We start from the raw sequence: 19281 nt of genomic DNA on the forward strand, positions 1-19281 counted from the left end.
TTTTAAACATAAGCCACAAACCCATAAAAATGTTTACGTAAGTATATTTCAATGCGATGTATTTTTATAATTTTTAGAAGGAAAGGAAGACTTTCTCATATTCTTTATCCCTTCCCTGATTGGTTCCACTAGTGAGTAGGCAAGGAGTCTGGTTCAAATGCTCTTTTCTATGTTTAAAAACAACAACAACAATAATAACAACTACAAGGTGTTCTGATAAATGTTGAATAACTGACTTTTGGAGAGAAAAACCCTGATTGGTAATATTTGCCAATTTCCATGGTGTAAATACTCCCGCTGCAGACAGCTTCAAGCTACCAACGTGATGTCATTGAACAGAGCTGGGAAGAGCTGTATAGTAGCACATCCTTACATGATAATTACAGCAAACAGCATATTAATGTGAATAGCCCCCAAAACACATAAATAATAGTAAAATGGAAAAAATAATTAAGAATTGATAAGCATTGCATATTACCTTTTTAAAAATTAACCGGTTTAATTATAAATTCACATAATTTAGTTTTTAATAATGGATATGTTTGACAACTGGCTCACAAGGATCCCTGAAAATGTGATGACCAGCTCTCACAAGCCAGTACAAACCCACAGTAGCAACTAGTCTAAGATCAGAACAGTTCCTGTTGCAAAGCAGAAAAAATTTGGGGAGGCGGACACAGCTAGGCTTCTCCATGTCACAGCCCCGTGAGGCGACAACGCCAGGGCTCCCCAGGAGTCAAGCAGCCCCACACAGCAGAGCTTGGCCAACATGAAGAGATTGAGGCCTCCTGTCTCCCAACCACCCCACTTCCAGCATATAAAGCCCCAGAGGGATTCCCTCTACGTTTCCTCAAGCCCTAAGCTCGGGTTCCTTACGCCTTTTCAACTTTGAAGTCCTTAAGCAGGACTCTGAAGCAAAAGCAAGAAGGCTCCGAGTTCTTTGACACGCCCACGGCAGCATGGCAGAGTTGGGAGCATTGGATTTCAGCCCCGAGGCTGAAATTTTCTCCCGCCAGCTCTGTCCCTCGCCAGCAAAGTGACCTTGCACGGGCCACTCCGCCTCAGTTCCCAGTTAATGTGAAAAATGAGAGGGTTAGACTAGGTGATTTGTCTTACCTGGGTTTCTTCCAGCTCTGAAGCGCCCCATGTTGGCTGTATTACTGAGGGCTTCACAAAAGATGACCCATCGTATGAAAACCCATCAAGAAAAACTCAGACCACAGGGCGATGTGGCTGCCCAAGCCTGAATTCCCTCTCAGCCATGGGAATACAGGGGAACATTTCTAATAGGGGCAATGGAAAGATCAGGGCTGTGGTCCTTCAAGGATGTGTCACAGTGCGGAGAGGGAGATTTGCCTGGCTTTCTGGTCAAAGCCAAGCTACTCGAGTCTCCCGCTCCTGGCTGCACTCAAGACCTTCTTCCGCCGCATAGGTTCTTTATAAACTTGTCTCCCCGAGGGATGCCTTGCCATTGGGAATCTGCCCATCTTCTGACAAAGAGCTATCTATATTGGTGGCACATTGCTTTAAAACTTTGCGGTTTAGTAGGTCTCAAAAAATAGGTAAAGTCATAGTTGATAAGTGAAAGAGGAAGCGGAGCTGGGCAGTATTGCCAATGAGAAGCTGATGAATTGTAACTCCTGCTCCCGAGGCGTGTACCCCTGTGCGTGCGTGCATGTGTGTGCGCATGGTATGTTGTCCCCGAGACTAAATCGTGCAGCTGTGTGTGTTGGTATGGCAGGGTTGCCGTGATTTACGAGTCGAGCTGCGAGCAAGTTCACAACCGGCAATCCAAGAGAGGAGGAGGGAGGGTGGAGGGAGAGGAAGGTTGGCAGAAGTGCTTTATGAGTTTCATGTTTAATGCTTTTAACATGATGTCTCGTTCTCACTTCTAGAAAGCACTTAGCAGATATAAGCCAAAAATAGATGGCTGTCCATAGCTGACCAAACTCCTGTTGGGGTGAAGGTGGGGGATGTGTGGGCACGTGGTTGTGGTTTTTTTTATGGTTGTTGTTTTATATCTGAGCTGTAGGAGAGTATTTTACAGTAAAAGGCACGAGCTATTGCTACTGTTTCACTGGGGTGAGAGAAGACACAGACAAGCCTGCCCCCCCCCACCCCACGCCTGTCTCCCTCCTCTCCTACCTCCCTCTTTTGACAAGAGTTTCCGTCTGACACTGTATATGCACCCTCTGGGCTGATTCCCAGTTGGCCAAGCCACATTCTATAGATGAGGCACGAGCCAGCAGCTTTCAGAGCTATGAACAAATAGTGCGTCCCCAAGGAACTTGGAGTTAAGTAGGGTAGACAGGATATATAGATAAAATCATATTATAAAGTTTTATATAATGATAACAGCTTCCATGTTTTGAGCCACTTCCTGTATGACAGGCACTACTACCTCATTTAATCCTTACAACCATCCTCTGAAGTCAGCACTATCCTGTCCATCAGTGAGTGGTTTTCTTCGATCGTTAACATTCAGACTCACAAGATGACCGGAAGCCATGGTGGGCACTGGGTCTCATCAGAGGAATAGTGGGGAGAGCCACAGCTTGCCAGCAGGACAGCGTCAGGCCTTCTGCCAAGTCCTCACTGGTGCAAGGTAGACAAGATGCCCCACAGGCAAAGGTGGGAGCTGCCCCAGTAGACGAGGAGTCAGAGGTCCTGTAACACTCCATAGGCACACTCCTTGGTTCCCCGCTGGGACGTGCCTGGGTGCAAGATCGCCACACTCAGGAAGCCCAGGCTCTCCCTTCCTATTCGGTGTATATAAATGGTTTCTCACTCTTCCCAGTCCAGAAGCGATTTGCCAGTCAGGGGTCAGTGTGATCTTCGGGAGTGCTGTTAGCCTAGCTGCCGTACCATCTTAGCAGATTACCTGAGCTTCACCAAAGATCAGTTCTCTAGCAGAAAAGGAAAAGATGTATGTAGACACTTTGCCTGAAGTCATTAGTCCCATTTTACGGAGAATAAAGCTGAGGTTTAGAGAGGTTTATCAAACTTGCCTCAAGTCACATAGTAAGTAACACAAGCTGGGCTGGAGCCCCGGTCTGCCTGGCTCCAAGCCCCGTACTCTTCACTAAGGTGCAAGATGCACATTTTACGTTCTACTCCATAGAGTATCTGCTTTCTTTTACCATTTAAAAAACTGACTTGAGGGACATCTGGCTGGCTCAATCGATAGAGCATGCAACTTCTGATCTCAGGGTTGTGAGTTCAAGCCCCACATTGGGCTTAGAGCTTACTTTCAAAACAAAATAAAACAAAACAAAAAACTGACTTGAATTACCTACATCGAGAACCATTGGTCTTTCTGGAAGAAGCAATATGTCCTGTGGTTTTGCCCACTCCCCACATACCATGTACCCCAATTGGAGAAGCTTGGCACTGTGCTAGTTAGTAATTCTACTTAGAATAATAGAAGAAATCACTAGTTCTTTGCTTTTCTCTGAGAGTCCGTATTTTGAGTAGAAGTTTATGGGGGAGAGGGGAGGCAGTCTTAAGAACAGTAGAGCCAACTTTGCGTCTGAAAGTAAATGAGGACCTGGCTCCAGGTGCAAACAGTTGTCCTGTGGCATCGTTCCTTTCTTTTTATTTTTTATTTTTGTTTTTTTTAAATGTTTTTTTATTCTATTATGTTAGTCACCATACAGTACATCCCTGGTTTCTGATGTAAAGTTCGATGATTCATTAGTTGCATATAACACCCAGTGCACCATGCAATACATGCCCTCCTTACTACCCATCACCGGTCTATCCCATTCCCCCACCCCCCTCCCCTCTGAAGCCCTCAGTTTGTTTCTCAGAGTCCATAGTCTCTCATGTTTCATTCCCCCTTCTGATTACCCCCCCTTTCTTTATCCCTTTCTTCCCCTACCGATCTTCCTAGTTCTTATGTTCCATAGAAGAGAGAAACCATATGATAATTGTCTTTCTCTGCTTGACTTATTTCACTTAGCATTATCTCCTCCAGTGCCGTCCATGTTGCAGCAAATGTTGCTTTGCCATCTTGTAGCACAAAACCCAAGAGCTCAAGGCAGAGCATGTGGCTTTATTATCATTCAGTTCTTCATAAAAATCTGGTTTGTTATATATCTAGATTATATTCAGAAGCCATTCAAGAAATGTGCCATCCATGTTCCAAGTATAAAAGTAGACATTTTAAGACACTATAACAATACTGTAATATTGTTTCATTGGGAATTTGATTGGCTAAACTTTTTACCAGGCATTGGAACAATCTGTTGACTTCTAAAACTTCCTAGCATAGTGAAGACAAATACTAAGAAAAAAATTTTTTTTAAAGATTTTATTTATTTATTCGACAGAGATAGAGACAGCCAGCGAGAGAGGGAACACAGGCAGGGGGAGTGGGAGAGGAAGAAGCAGGCTCATAGTGGAGGAGCCTGATGTGGGGCTCGATCCCATAACGCCGGGATCACGCCCTGAGCCGAAGGCAGACGCTTAACCGCTGTGCCACCCAGGCGCCCCAATACTAAGAAATTTTTTAGACAGAATGTGAAATGTGTTGGGTCGTTAATACCACGTTTAAGTACAAGGGAATTAATTAATGATGAATTGTATTCAAATGGCACGTAATGATGGGGGCCTGGGTACAGGGAGGACTGGAGGGCCATGGCTAAGAGGACACGGCAGTGGGCATGGGCACCTGTTTCATTCCCTAAATGCTTTCATGCCCTCTGTTCACTAGGCTTTCTGCCGTAGTTTTCAGAAATGCAGCTGACAAAGCCTGCCTGCCAATAATACAAAAAAAAAAGTGCCGGCACCTGGCTGGCTCAGTCAGTAGAACACGTGACTCTTGATCTCAGGGTTGTGAGTTCAAGCCCCTCATTGGGCGCAGAACCTACTTAAAAAATTGAATGATGTCCGAAAAGAAGTTTGTTCTTTAGGTGAGAGACATCATGCCATAGATTGTTTTAAATCTTGTATTACATGAATTTATGAAATGTTATGCAGTGAGAAAAGAACAGTTTGAATGTTACTAACGTAAGAGAAGTGTGGAAGGGATAACTTTGCAGTTTCCTAAGTGAAATGATCAGGAAAGGTCACCCTTCCCTGTGTGGGTAATAAAATCACAACAACACGGGTCTTCAGCAGTCCTCCTCCTCCTTGTACTGCTCTCTTTCCTTCTTGAATCTGCTTGGGCGGATTTACTCATTCTGTAAATGTTTACAGAGATGGGCTCGGCAGTGTGCTAGCCGCAATTACGGGGACTTGTGTCCTTTCCTTTCAGCTAACGGTGAGGGAGACAAGACCTTCAGTCTGCCAAGAAAATTTTTAAAAATCCAAATAGATGAGGATCTGGAGTGGAATCCGTTTTCAGGAGGCCGCATATGTTAAGCGGCAGTGAAGCAGTAGGGACAGTGAATCCTACCCACCCACAGATGAAGGGGGCCCTGTCCACCTGGGAGTGCTGGGGAACTTTGAGAACGTGTGGGCTTTCTATGAGTTGAAAGAAGAGAGGCCCTTCCAAGAGAGAGGAAGTCTTCTAACCGAAGGCACTGCAGCGGGTGTAGACAGAGTCTGTGTGTACAAGCAGGGTTCGCCTCAGGAAGAAATGGGGCTTACCCGTGAGGACCCTGAAGACAGTGAGCTAGAAGATCATTTCATCCCATAGCAAAAGGGAACCTTTGTGAGTCTCTGAGATTGTGAACAAGCCCCTTTCCCAGGGTGGGGCATGTGTCAACTCGGGGGAGCTGTCATCCTTCCTCATGCTCCAGGGACAGGCCGGGTTACTCACCTTCTGTTGTTGCTTCAGATTCATGACGGATGCTGCCCGCCGAGAGCAGGAGTCCCTAAAGAAGAAGATTCAGCCGAAGCTCTCGCTGACCTTGTCCAGCTCAGTGTCTCGAGGGAATGTGTCCACTCCGCCACGCCACAGCAGCGGAAGCCTTACTCCTCCCGTGACCCCGCCCATCACCCCCTCCTCTTCATTCCGCAGCAGCACTCCCACGGGTGAGTGGCTGGGCCCTACCCTGGGTGGAAGGGATAGCTGTTGGGGAACAGCGTGCGCGTGAGTGGGATGTATGATATGCTGGGAGCAGAAGGGACCGGGGACTGACGACGATTCACACCCCCTCCCTCTTTGACCCTGGTCTTTGTGAGTTTGTTGATTTAGTCCTCTACCACTGAAGAAATATTTATAAATTATTGTGTCTGTATGTGGGAATGGTTTTGAGGTTATTTTTTTGAGCCTTTGCCACGTGTGATGGCTGTAGTGGGTTTGCTTCAGTAGATGAAACAAGATTGCCGTGTGTTGACTAGTGTTGGTACTGGGCGATGAGTACATAGGGTTCATGAGACCATTCTCCCTATTTTGCTTATTTTAAACATTTTCCATAATAAATGTTTAAAAAAAAATTCCGAGTGCCTCCTCTGTGCCAGGCACAGAGCTACCGTATGAGCCCAAGGAGACTTCATCCCCGTCCTGAGGGAGGTTAGGCCTGGTGGAAGGTGTTGGTATTCTAGGGGGACAACAAGCACACGCTCGTCCTCCCCTCCCAGTTGGAGAAGCCACCGAAAAATTAAACAGCAGCCAGAGGAAAGATCAAGATCAGCTTTGTTAGTAAAGCCAAACTGCAGAATGGAGCTTGGATCCAGGACCGCGGGGCTTCTCTTGTATGTCTTCCCTGAATCAACTTATGTCGCAAACCACCCTTTTACACAGAGGCCGAGCAGCCCCGAGTGCACCCTGGGCCCTGAGATGAGCAGGACTGGGCCCTTCTCCCCAGTTCAGAGAGCCAGGAAGTCGTTGCTCCTCCATGGGCAGGAACGAGTGAGGACAGGCAAAGGAGCCTGGAAAGATCCTTCCTCTTCTTTTTCCCATCCGAGAAATAGGGCCTCTAGTTCCCTGCCCCGCAGTCGGAGTTTAGACGGGCAGTAAATACATAGAGCCTTGTAACCATGACAAGTGCTATATAGAACTCAGTGATCTGAGAGCATCTAGACGGACTTTCGGGAAAGGCTTTCCCTGAAAGGTAAGTAGGACTCAAGTAGGCCAAGAGGGAAAGGAGGGCTGTCCCGCCAGGGAACATTCTGCAGAAGCTCTGTGAGAAGGAGCCTGGCAGGTCCCAGGTCCTGAAAGAGGCCAGCTGACCAGCGTGAGGTGAGGCCAGGGCATTCGGCAGGGACCAGGGTACTGTGGGTTGATCCTGAGAACAAAGAGAAGCCACCTAGAATCACACCATCATCTCTGTAGCATCACCCCCTTGACTGTGGCTAAAAAAGTGGATTTTCTCTGACAGTTTGCAGATCTCTCTTTCAGCCATCTCCCATCAAGGGAGGTGACTACAGTAGTATTTCTCAAAATGTGTTTCAGAATATTTACTTCACCAAATAGCAGCAGTTGGAGGGAAAGGGATTTCCTGGATAGGGGAAGTGATGAAGGTTAGACCAAGTACACTGATTTCTTTAATGCAGGGCTTTAATATATATTGTTGATCTCCAAGGAAAGGATTTAGTAAGTTTTGCAAACTTAGTTGACTCTGATTATAGGGCCTCCTTTCTAAGGGCAGTTTGGGGGACTCATGGCGATAGACACCTGTGTTTTGTCATGATTAGGCATTTCGAAGATAGGACAGGTGTGCGAGGCAGACTGATGAGGGTTGCTATCGTACTTCTCCCTTTAGACATCACTGATAATACCCATTATACAGGTTCTTGTGTGAGTTAATGTGAGAGCATGTGTATACACCCAGCATTCAATAAATGTTCATCTCTGTGCTTTGGAGTTTTCAACTAGTTGCTTCAGGAGCAGAATCGGCATCGTTCTCTTGTAGAGGATTAATTGGCTCATTTGTGTTGGGCATTTGTCCATTCCTTTAGATAGGCCACCGTATTTCCCTTTTATTCTGTGGAGATTTACTTTCCAGGATCATCATGTAATATTTGCTATGTAAATCTAGGGAAAGCTATGAGAACGTAGTGTAACTCTGCGATCCTCTTTTCTGGGTATTTCCATGAATATTTATTCATACATAATATGAGTTATGGGGGAAGTTTTGTACCGGAGAGTGTTTTATACCTGACTTAATGTGGACTGACTTGTGGCCAACACCAGATAACCATGACTGCCCCAATTAGGAACGGGTGCCATGGAACCCCATGAAAATAGACAGTTTAAAAGTGAGAGTTTATTATTTTTCATGTAAGAATGTTTGGAAGAAATGGAATCATTTCCTTTCCTTCAGACATAAAGAAATCTTTCTGACACCTTGCCTATTTTAACAACTTCCCACTGAGAGAATTAATTTATGTTGTGGTAAAGATGTATCATTTTCAGTCTGTCAGGATCATTGGTAACTTATTTGCTGCTCGAAGTACGTTCCATGTAAACATCAAAAATTAGGGGAAATGGTTGCTTAAACCCCTAACCTGTACAATTTTGATTGTATACATTTTTCAATGTTTGAAATGTTATTTTACCTGTAGTTAGAGAGATCAGCTTATTTTGCCTGACTAATGTGGTTTCGTTCACTTTCATTGCCAAGTTATAAATAATATTCCAAGTTTCTACCTCCTAAATTCACTCTTCCAAGTTCCACATTTAAGGTGTATTCCAGGTCCAGAAGTAATAGTCCTCTTGTAGAAAGTCTCATTTATAAAATGGTCATTAAAATACACTGTCTTGACTGAGTTAGAGCTCAGCTTCATCCTGGAGTTTCAAGTATTTCTCAGGTATTCTTGGACCTAATATTTATCTTGCAATTTCTAAATCCTGGGAGAATCTTCTTACCTCATCTTTTTCATTTTCTATCCTAAGTTGTTTTGTTATTTCGAATATATATATGTAGGTGTATGTGTATATAAAATAAAGTATTCACTTAAGGAAAGTTAGAATGGTTTAAATCGTGAGTTAGCAAACCTTTTCTGTAAAGGACCAAATAGCAAATATTTTGTGCTTTCTAGGCCCTGTGGTCTCTGTTCCAGCGACTCAGTCCTACCTTGTGGTATGACAGCAGCCGTAGAACTCTGTAAATGAATGGGCATGGGATGTGCCTTCAAAACTAGAAGTTTTTGTAAAACTTTATAACAACAGACCAGTTTTGGCTCACAGGCCACAGTCTGCCAACCCCTGGTTTGAATCATAAAGATATGTAATTTAAAGATCAACTTCATTAAATTCCCTGCAAATAAAGTGTCAAAAGAATTCATACCCATCTCCTTAGAAGTAATAACATCTAGAGTAAAATTGCTAAGGGGGAAAGATGACTAACATTTGTAGAGTGTTTATTATATGCTTACTGTATACTTGACATACGATGTTTTTAATCCCAATACCAGCTCCACTGAGACCACATTATTATTCCCATATGCAGATTAAAGAAATAGAGGCTTTAATAAGATTAACTTCACAAAGCCCCACGTCTGTCTGTTCAAAACATGTGGCCTTTCCAGTGTACTTGGACTTCCCACATTAAGACCTTTTAGGAAACTCTTACTAGACCTTCAGCCATCTAACTGCTCCAGTTACCAACTTGACAGCTCCAAACCCCAAATACAACAGGATGTTAAGATAACTGGAACTGTGGTTCACTTTCATTCACAGAACTCCCACTCTACCATTCAAATAGCATATCAGAAATAGAGAACTGACTACTTTGGTTTAGCCAGGGTTTTCTTTAAGGATGAGCCGGAGCTGACTCCAGAGAGCCAGTTGTTAAATATTCAGGTTTGCACACCGGTTGTTAAAAGGATTATCTTGAAATTGGCCATGGGGGGAGTATTTCCACCAATCAAATTGGCAGATGCTACCTGTACCCCTCCCACCCCACCTGCCGTCTCTTCACCATGATACCAACGGTTTATCCTTTCAGTAGTTATCAGATTAATCTTCCTTTGTCATTCAAGGGATCATAGTCCTAATTGTGTCTGTGAATAAACCTAAAGCAAACCTCAGTCACCAATAAGTTACGGCCATTTCAAACAGTAGATTGCTTTGCAGTCATTCACAGCAGTGTTTTCGGTGACTATGTAATGACACAGGTTTTCACATTATTGGGTTACAAAACCACATGTGCAGCATGATCCCAGTTTTTATTTTTTACTCCAAAAAAGTTAACTGTGGTTACCTTAATATGGTCACCTTTCTCTTTTTTCCCATCTACTGAGTCTGTTTTACTTTTATAACTACAACTGTTTAGTGCATATAATGGGAAGATCTAGACAGGATTACTGATGGCCTCCTACCCTCCAAAACAGGGTTTAATGAATTTATATTGTTTCAAAATAATTATCTTTTCTGGGAGGAGGAAGGAGGTCATCCTATAGGAAAGGTCTTGAGGTTAGCTTTGCAGATTGTATTAGTTATCAGTGCCTGTAAATTATTTAAGAAAGTAATTTCTCTCCCCACCCTGACCTCCACCCCAATATTTGCTGCTGATTCTCTTAAAAGAGTGACTGTCCATCAGGCTGTAATCCAAATCACCTGGAATATTTTTTTTTTAATTTAAGTGAACTCTGCACTGTACGTGGGGCTCCAACTTACGACTCCGAGATCAACCGTGACCCCAAGATCAAGAGTCGCATGTTTTACGGACTGAGCCACCCAGGCACACACCCCTGCCCCCGAAACCTGGAGGGTTTTTTTGTTTTGTTTTGTTTAAAGATTTTATTTATTTATTTGTCAGAGAGAGCACGTCAGGCAGAGGGAGACTCAGGATCCCTGCTGAGCAAGAAGCCCAATGTGGGACTCGATCCCAGGACTCTGGGATCATGACCTGAGCCAAAAGCAGATGCTTAACTGACTGAGCCACCCAGGCATCCCATAACCTAGAGGATTGTTAAGCCACCTTTAGCTTGGGTTCCATTTCTGAAACTCTGATTTAGTTGGGACCGGGGGAGGGCAGGGGGAGGTTGGGCCCTGGGAGTTTTTAAAAGCTCTCTCAAACTAGATAATTCTAACTTATAGCCCGAGTTGGGAAAGCGCTGTTTTAAAACGCGATCAGTCTAGTTGTCGTAGCCGTGTGTTTTCTTGCTTGGGTTAACATGTTTCCACCTTGCGTGGAGAAAGGTTGCTGTAGTCTACTTGCTAGGACTCCAGAGATGGGTCCAGGGGACTGAACAGATGCTCGCTTATGTCTTAATGGAGAAGCCACAGAAAGAGTTGGCTGGATTTCTGGTTATAATAGCATTGCATAGTCTCTCCTGGAAAATACTTGTACATATATTTTGGCCCACTCGGGGGGAGGGGGTGGATATTCAAATATTAAACCAGAGGAAGGCATCCAAGGAAATTAAACCAATTTTTTTTGTTTTCTTGTTTAGGCTCCCTATAATGAGTGTGAAGTCATAGATAATATCTATTAATGCATAATTCGAGTTTTTATGTTGTGTTATTTCACTTCACATTTCTGTGTCTCCTGCTATTTGGCCTTACAGTAGACCCTTAACACTCCTTTGTGGCTTTTGCAGTAAGTTGTTCGGGTTATAAGATTTTTAAATTTCCAGGAGTTACTGATCCACAACAGGTCTTTTTAAAAAGTATTTTTCTCTCAGGATGGAAATTACTCTGCAATAATGACTTCTACAACTGATAAAATTTTACTTGACATTTAGAAGCTATTTTAATGTGGTTGAGTTGGACTCTCCTGATCCCTGCCATGCTTTTATTTTTAGAAAACAAAATAAACTTAAGTAGGCTTGATAGAAGCAGAGAATCTCAGAGAAAGAGAACTAAGGGTAGGTCTAAACTAACATACCTCCCCCTACCCACCCAAGGAGAGAAGTAATGCTATTCTGTTGCGTGGTGGAAGATGAGAGAAGCAAAGCAAAATATTTCAATGTGACTGAATTTTGTGACGTACTTATGAATTCCTGAAGCCATGGTTTGGTCTTTCTCACAGGTTCTGCCGTGAAGAGTTAAATATTTAGACCATGCCAAGGCAACATTCCCCAAAATCTTCCTACTTAAGAAAATGGCCTCTATTTACATTTCACAGAAAGGTGCCGTGTTGCTAGAGAATGACAATACGTCGCTGTATTATCTGGCTTGCATTATGTTCAGGGTCACTAACACACCCTTTCCTGGCCCATGGGTTTTTTCGCTTGTTTGTTTATATACTAATTTGGTCTAATCATTGTTCTTTCATCATCTTTTTTGATTGACTCATAAAACCTTTATCCTGCTTCCTGAGGCTCCTGCTCCAGTCCTGCGGCTCGTCCGCCTCCGCCCCCCACCCCCCTGCACCAGCTTACGTAGCTATTTGTTTTTCACCTCCTCTTGCCTCTCAACGTGTTGGTAGAGTAGGGATGGCAACGCACGAAGTAGTATTTCGATTACTTTTCCATAACTACACAACTTACAAGAAAGCTTCCTAAACAAAACTCTTTCTTGACTGGAAGAAAACAGTCAAATCAATGGTGATCTGTAATAATAATAGATTAGATCTTGATAGCACTCTATAGCACACAAAAGCATTCACATTTGCCATTATCAACCCCACTTTAAAGACAAAAGAAACTGGGTCTCACCTAAATGGTAACTTGCCCAAGTTCAAGTGGTTCTCAGATGGCACAGCCACTGTTCTCCACAGCACCGGGGCTGGGCATCTTTTCATTCGACATCATTTACCAAGTATCTATTTCGGTATTGGTACTGTGCCAGGTATTGTGGGTACAGAAAAGCATAAGGCATAGCTCTTGTGGGTTAGAACTTGTAGGACACGTAATGAACATGACATAAGCACAGATGGCCTAAATTATCAGCAGGGGTGATTAGTAAGACAAGAGAGCTACATACGGCGTCATTCCCTCTCTGCTGTTTTAGCACAGTTACAAGCTGTATATTCACACCCATAAAATGTCTTAGATATTGTAAAGCAAACGTAACTTCCAAAGGAGTTGGAATGAGGTGAGATCAGTGGGAAAGACCTGGGGCAGACAGTTTTCTACTCTATGATCATGACTGAATGTCAGCTTAGGGAATTAGTGATCAGACCTGGATATGTTAACAAAAGATGTTAATGAATCTTGGGTTTTCTGGGTCACCTTTCAAAACTTTGGGAGTGTAGAAGTAAAGGGGTGAGAGCCCTTAAGCATTAGAGGGATCTGAATTCAAATATCGGTTCTGCTGCTGGAGAGAGAGTTGGCCTTAAATATTTCCAGGTCTCAGTTTCTTTAGCTACACGTGGGAGGCAATCCTACCTCATTGTGAAGATTAATGAAATAGAGGGACAGAAAGATCCCCTGGTGTTAACATGGTCTCTACGGAAACCAACAGCTCAGAAAGGACATTGGCTTTGGAAGGGCCCGACTCTGCAGGAGACACTGCAGGGGTAAAGAAGCCTGCTGTGTTCAGGAACTGTCGGCTGGGAATGGTGGGAAGGGCTGATGCAGCCAGGCTAGTTAGGGCTTCTTGAAGTAGCTGAATAGCGCGTTCAAAACAAAGAAAACACTTTTTGCTCTTAACTGAATCCTGCCCTTTTGGGGAGACAGTATTTCACCAGCCCTGGCCAGGACCACTCGTGCATGTTTATTTTTGGTCTGCACTAACCTCAGAAAAGGCTGGTTCCAGGAATGTGCATTACAGGTGGTATTTGCTAATGACCTGCTCTGGGCAGAGGCACATTTTCTAAAAGAAGGTTGGCGGGGGAGGTCCTATCTGAAAACAAAAAAGACACTATATGTCACTAATACGGGGATATTTAAGATAACCGCTTTAAGACCAGGGATGGTAGAAATAAAGAGTTAGCCAGTTCAGATTTTTAGATCTTGTTTTGTTATTTTAGTAAACATAATAACTCTTTTAATTGTGGAAATTCAAAGCACCATGAAAATGGAATATTGAATGTTTCTAACAAACGCACACACTCCTACGAGCCCTGTCCCCCCTCTTCAGGAAGGAAATGGCCACCCAGGCCCAACCACCACGGCCATTGGAGGCATGGGGCACCCCTTTGCCCCACCCACTTTAAGCTTCTTTTACATTTTCAGGGCCCTTTATGATGTGGCAGAACTAAACATTGCACTAATAAGATATATCTAGGTTATAGGGCCACATAAAGGTCAACTCAAGGTCTTCAGGACCAGGTGAATTTTGACTACAGCATCTTGGAAACTCCCTGCCCTCCTTTCTCTGAAGGGCATAGAACATCCTCAGAGCTGCCCTGAGGAGGGAAGAGAGAGCTCGGATGTCACTGTTCTCCACCCGCCTGAGGACTGTGAGACCCCAGAGATCACGTAGCTTCTTCAGGGCTCCAAAGCCAACGTGAAGTTGGCCTGGCAATTCCACTCCAGGAATGTTACCCAAAGCTAGTGAAACCATGTCCACAAAAGACAAGTACAAGGATGCACGGAGAAGTTTTATTCACAAATGATTAATTCACTTGTAGGTAAATGGATGAACAAATCATGATCTGTCCGTACAGTGGAATACAGATTTAGGAAGAAAAAGGAGCAAAGCAATGTTACCAAAAAAATGGAGGAATCTAAAAAAAAAAAAAAAAGACACGAAAGAGTACGTAAAAAAAAATTCAAGTACAGGCATACCAAATTTATGGTGACAAATCAGAACAGTGATTGACTCAGGAATCTTGGAGGGAGGGGTGTGTACACAAGAGAACTTTCTGGCGTGATACATTCCAGATCTTGATTGAGATGTTGGTTACACAAAGGGATCCATTTGTTAGACTTACCAGTTAAACACTTGAGATCTGCGCATTGCACTTGGATGTACTTGCCTCGGTTAAAAAAGAATTGGTTGCCCAGGCAGAAATGAGAAACAGGAGCCCACACCTTCTACCCACTCCTGGAGCCAGCAAATAGGGTTTCCTCTGCTGTAAACAATCCATTTAAGAACAAAGCAAGTAAATACATGAGGTCGGTCCTTTGAGTAGGAAAATCTCTGGAATTTCCTCTCCATTGAAGACGGACAGTAAGTGGAATCCCTTATTCTCAGCTTTCTTAGAAACCCTGAGGAATCGATAGCATGGTCAAAACAATTGTAATACATACTAAATGAGAAATAAAGCAGGGAGAAAAGAGGAAAGAAGGAGAGAACAAGCAGAGCTAGTTGCCAAACACTTCGTCTTAGGTCACAGTTAGAACTGGTTAATGACTAAAAGGATCCCTGATAGAAGGTTCTAGCATCTGGATCTTCCAATAGCCAGAAAATTTGCTTCCCATAAGATAAAGAGTGCTTCGTTATGTTGAGAATTTTTCAGGGAAGAAAACTAAAGCGGCTCAGCTTTATTCTCTGAAATTCTAAATAAACCCAGTTTCTATCACGGGCAGTCACTTAAAAGCAGCTTATCCTTGGATGTGATATTTGCAGTGACAGAGGTATCTATAATTTACCTTCTAATGAAAATGTTTTTGAGGCCTACCACTGTAGCAATACCTTGCTTCACCATAATGTGCACTTAGTTATAAACCAAAATTTCATCTCTACTATTAACTGTGTTGTTTAATCAAACTCAAGAAAAATACTACGTCCACTGTTAAGAAGTCCCACAAGAAATCTTAAAAGTCTTGACAGTCCCATTTCACCTCATGCTGGAAACAGTTCATGGCACGGCTTTGGCTCTCAGGCCACATTGCTTTTTCTTTGTCCTGGCAGGGGTCTCTGCACTGGCCAAAAAAATATCAGGAGAGATCACAAGATAAAGTTATTTTAAAGGGCACACATGAAGGCTGTGCTGTGCTCCCCCAGGCCCCCTACCCAACCCCCAAAAAAGAATGCGATCTCTTTAAGCCACGATCCAGAGCTCACTCGAATGCCAGCACCCATCAGTGCACACTTCTCAGTAATTTTCCTTTGAGCTGAAATAGGAGCGCTAAAGAGAGCGATGGATTGTAAGCCTGGAAACCGGTGCAGATTCCACTGGAAACATGAATAAACAAACAGACGCGCGGTGCTCCCGGACACCTCGACTTCGAAGGTGATGGGGATTTAACACCTGATGAATTTGTAGCCCGGCCAAATGTCTGTATTTCCAAAGAAGGCTTTTCTTTTCCCTCCCATCTAAAATACAGCATATTAAAATCAGAGAGGCCCTTTCATCTTCGTGGGTATCACGGCAGCAAACTTATTTTAATGTCTTTTCCATGTGGGTCTGGTTTTCGGAATAAAATGATCCCCAGGCACATCCAGCTGCACAGCATTAAAGAATCTGCAGAAAAACGGGACAACGTTCAGCTAATTTGTTCCTGCGAAACAGACAGTCAAGGTACAGAGAATCTCCCAGCTGCTGTCCCAGGGCTTTGTGCAGACTTGGAGATGCACTAAAAAGAAAGTGGTATTTGACAGGAAGGGAGAAAGTTAGGCTGCCGGACCCTCTCTGGTGCCAGGGACGGAGAGATTTCTAGTAGCTTGCTACCAAGCTTACATCGTTCCTCCTTAGAAAACTGGTTGCTGGTGTTAATCTATATCCATCAGACCAGCAATGAGTTGGCTTGATCTTACGGGATCGAAGACGTGTCTCACGCTCCACTGGGCTCAGTAAGTTGGTTGCTTGTGTGTTTAACCGTAGCCAATTCAGGCTCTCTTCGGCATGGAAACACACATCAAAAATCATCCTCAAGAAACTGAAGTGGGTTGGGGAACAAGTGTGTAGGAATTTGCGATTTAACTATGCCATGAGGTGCTGTGTTTTCTATGTAGGCACCCAGTTATTACTTTTTTTTTCTCCTAAAGGCAAAAAAGGCAGCCAAGGTGTTCCCGATGATTACAGGCCAAGAACAAGTCACTCAGCGAAACTGTTTTTCCTCTCGTCAAATAATTTTGAATAAAGTAGATAAAGTAGCTAGACAACACCTGCCAATGTCACCCACCTAAGATGTCTCTTTATAGCCTGAGTCTGGGGGGAGTTTTAGTTTTAAAATAGACACGTTTTTCAGAATCGCCATAATAACAAGAAATGCCAAATAACAAGAAAAAACATGTGTAAAGCAGATTTCTCTTGTAGCAAATAGTGAACAAGGTGTATTCTGTGTGAGATATCTCAAGCTCTCTATATGCTATGTAACCGCATAGTTAAAATTCCAGTCACAAAGTTTGACTGGAAAACGATTGCATAGAACCTTAAATTCAGGGGTGGAAAGGACCTCAACATGCTTTTCCATTGGCTGCTGTGTTCCCGTTTCTGTCCACTAGGCCGAACCATACAGCATTATTTAGGCTGAACTCCCGTACACTCACAAACACAAGGACCGGTGCCAGGCACTCCATCTGAATGATGTTTTTGGGACACGGTCATGATCCTATATCTTGAACAGGCCCCCATACCATCCTCTTAGATGACTACTTTCTAAAATTACATAAAGCTTGGGCAGCTGGGTGGCTCAGTTGGTTAAGCATCTGCCTTTGGCTCAGGTCATGATCCCAGGGTCCTGGGATCAAGCCCCGCATCGGTCTCCCTGTTCAGCAGGGAGCCTGCTTCTCCCTCTGCTCCTCACCCTTCTTGTGTTGTCTCACTCTCTCTCTGTCAAAGTCTTTTAAAAAATAAAATTACCTAAAGTTCTAGACCCTAATCATGTTGAAAGTCTCATCCCATGAAAAAAGTCTCCCTAAAATTCCACTCAAGAAAGTTAATTTTGGCAGAGCTCTCAGATGCTGTGAACAGTATTTCACTGCCATTAAAAGGAAACCGTCTTTGAAAAAATTGTTTAATTAAAGCCACTCGGTTTCAGTAATATATGCGTGTGATTTAGAATATGCTATGCGGTACCTAAGGGAAATTATTTTCTTAAGACTAACAAAACTTGACAAATCATTAACTTTTAAAAGCATGAAATTAAAACGTGGCAGCTCAGTTGCGAGTGACCTGCCAGAGGGGCCTGGCCTGGAGTTGGTTGTGACAGGCTGGATGGGTTCCTCCCACCACCTGTGGACAACGCACCACAGACTGGAGGGTTCGTTGGGTTCTCCCTTCCCTGCCCCCCGAAAATGAATAAGCCCCTTTTGGAGACCAAAACCATAAAATTAAAATTATGAAGTAACTGCAAATATAAAAATTGAGATTTTAAAATTCTCTTCAGAAATAAATCCGAGGTTCTGGGCTAACTTCATAAGAAGCTTGCGTTACAGAAGCGTGTGTACTCCGTTGGTAGTTAATACACGGTACTTGGCCAGTACACAGCAAATTAAAAGTTTAGTAGAATCCAGTTAACACGTGTAAATAATCTGTAGAGGCGTGTTTCCTAAAATGAATCAGTCATAAATTTTCCAGAAAGGATTTCTTTTTTCTTTTTCTTTTTTTTTTTTTTTTTTTTCTCCTTCTCTACAAAGATCTGTGTCTTGGCATCATCAGAAGAGGAAGGTTTGCCAGGACTAGAAAGCTCGTCCTTTGTCACGTGGGAGCCCTTGAGCTAAAGCTATCGATGTGGCACAGTGAGGAGATTCGTCCCTTTAATTCTGTCAAGCAAGGAGGGCAAACTGGAAAATGAATTATGCTATATATAAATTTGAAAGGAGCTCCATGTTCACGGTAGCAGTGATTCGTAAAAATAGCATCGCACAGCCTTCTTGAATTTCTGTTCACTTGGTCTGTATTTTCTATTATATGACTATATATTTTGGAAAGATGACAGGAGTCAAAAGTGAGTGGATATTTTCTCAGAACATTTTGCCTCTTTTGTCATCTTCCAGAAGATGGCAATTTATGGCTCCTTCAGAGCAATGTCAGGTTCTTGTCTAGAAAGCATTCTGAGTGGCCTGAATTTATTAACTTAATAAACCGTGTTGTTACTTAGGTGTCCAATTAATAGTTGTCGTTGGTTCTTCTCCCTGACAGAGGAAGATACGGAACAGAATCTGTTCTGCATGCTGGTTCTTTACAGTCTTCTGTAGTAAACTGTCTTCCCTTGGGTTCGTGATGCTGGCCTTCTGGAACCATGTGGCTTGAAGTTAGTTCAGGTGACCCCGGCACGGTGTTAATACGTCTGAGGCCTTGGGCTTCATTCCCATGTGGGCCAGTTCACTGGACTGTATCCCGTGACCCCGAACCATGCCCCTAGTGCTAGCCGAATGTCAAACAGCAGGTAGTAGAGTCCCTTGAAGTCTCTCTGGAAAGAGATGGTGAAGCTATATGATAAACACACGGGGACGGATCAGGGTCCCAGAGAGTTGCCTTTTCCTCTGGCTTTGCCCAGGGGGCTCGAGGTCTGTGAAAATACGATTATGCAGAGAACGATTCAAAGTGCCTGTCTCTGAAGTACTCCGAATGGCCTCAGTTTAGCTGTGACATGTTCATCTTCTGGGTCTTTTGTGTTCAGTACCAGTGTCTTTGGAATATTCAAAAGAATGGGAGACTGACAAAG

The 19281-nt window shown here is 43.5% G+C and overlaps 1 protein-coding gene across 2 annotated transcripts in view; it reads left to right on the plus strand.

Moving 5' to 3' along the window:
* Positions 1-19281, plus strand: part of JAZF1 (JAZF zinc finger 1) — a 319574-nt gene that overhangs the window by 266547 nt on the left and 33746 nt on the right. For both annotated transcript variants that reach the window (XM_040644149.1, XM_040644148.1), the window contains one exon: positions 5783-5979. In XM_040644149.1, the coding sequence (XP_040500083.1) occupies positions 5783-5979 (197 nt within the window). The remainder of the gene's footprint in view (positions 1-5782; positions 5980-19281) is intronic.

This window comes from Ursus maritimus, unplaced genomic scaffold (assembly GCF_017311325.1).
Source record: "Ursus maritimus isolate PB19 unplaced genomic scaffold, ASM1731132v1 scaffold_3, whole genome shotgun sequence".
NCBI classification, from domain to species: Eukaryota; Metazoa; Chordata; class Mammalia; order Carnivora; family Ursidae; genus Ursus; species Ursus maritimus.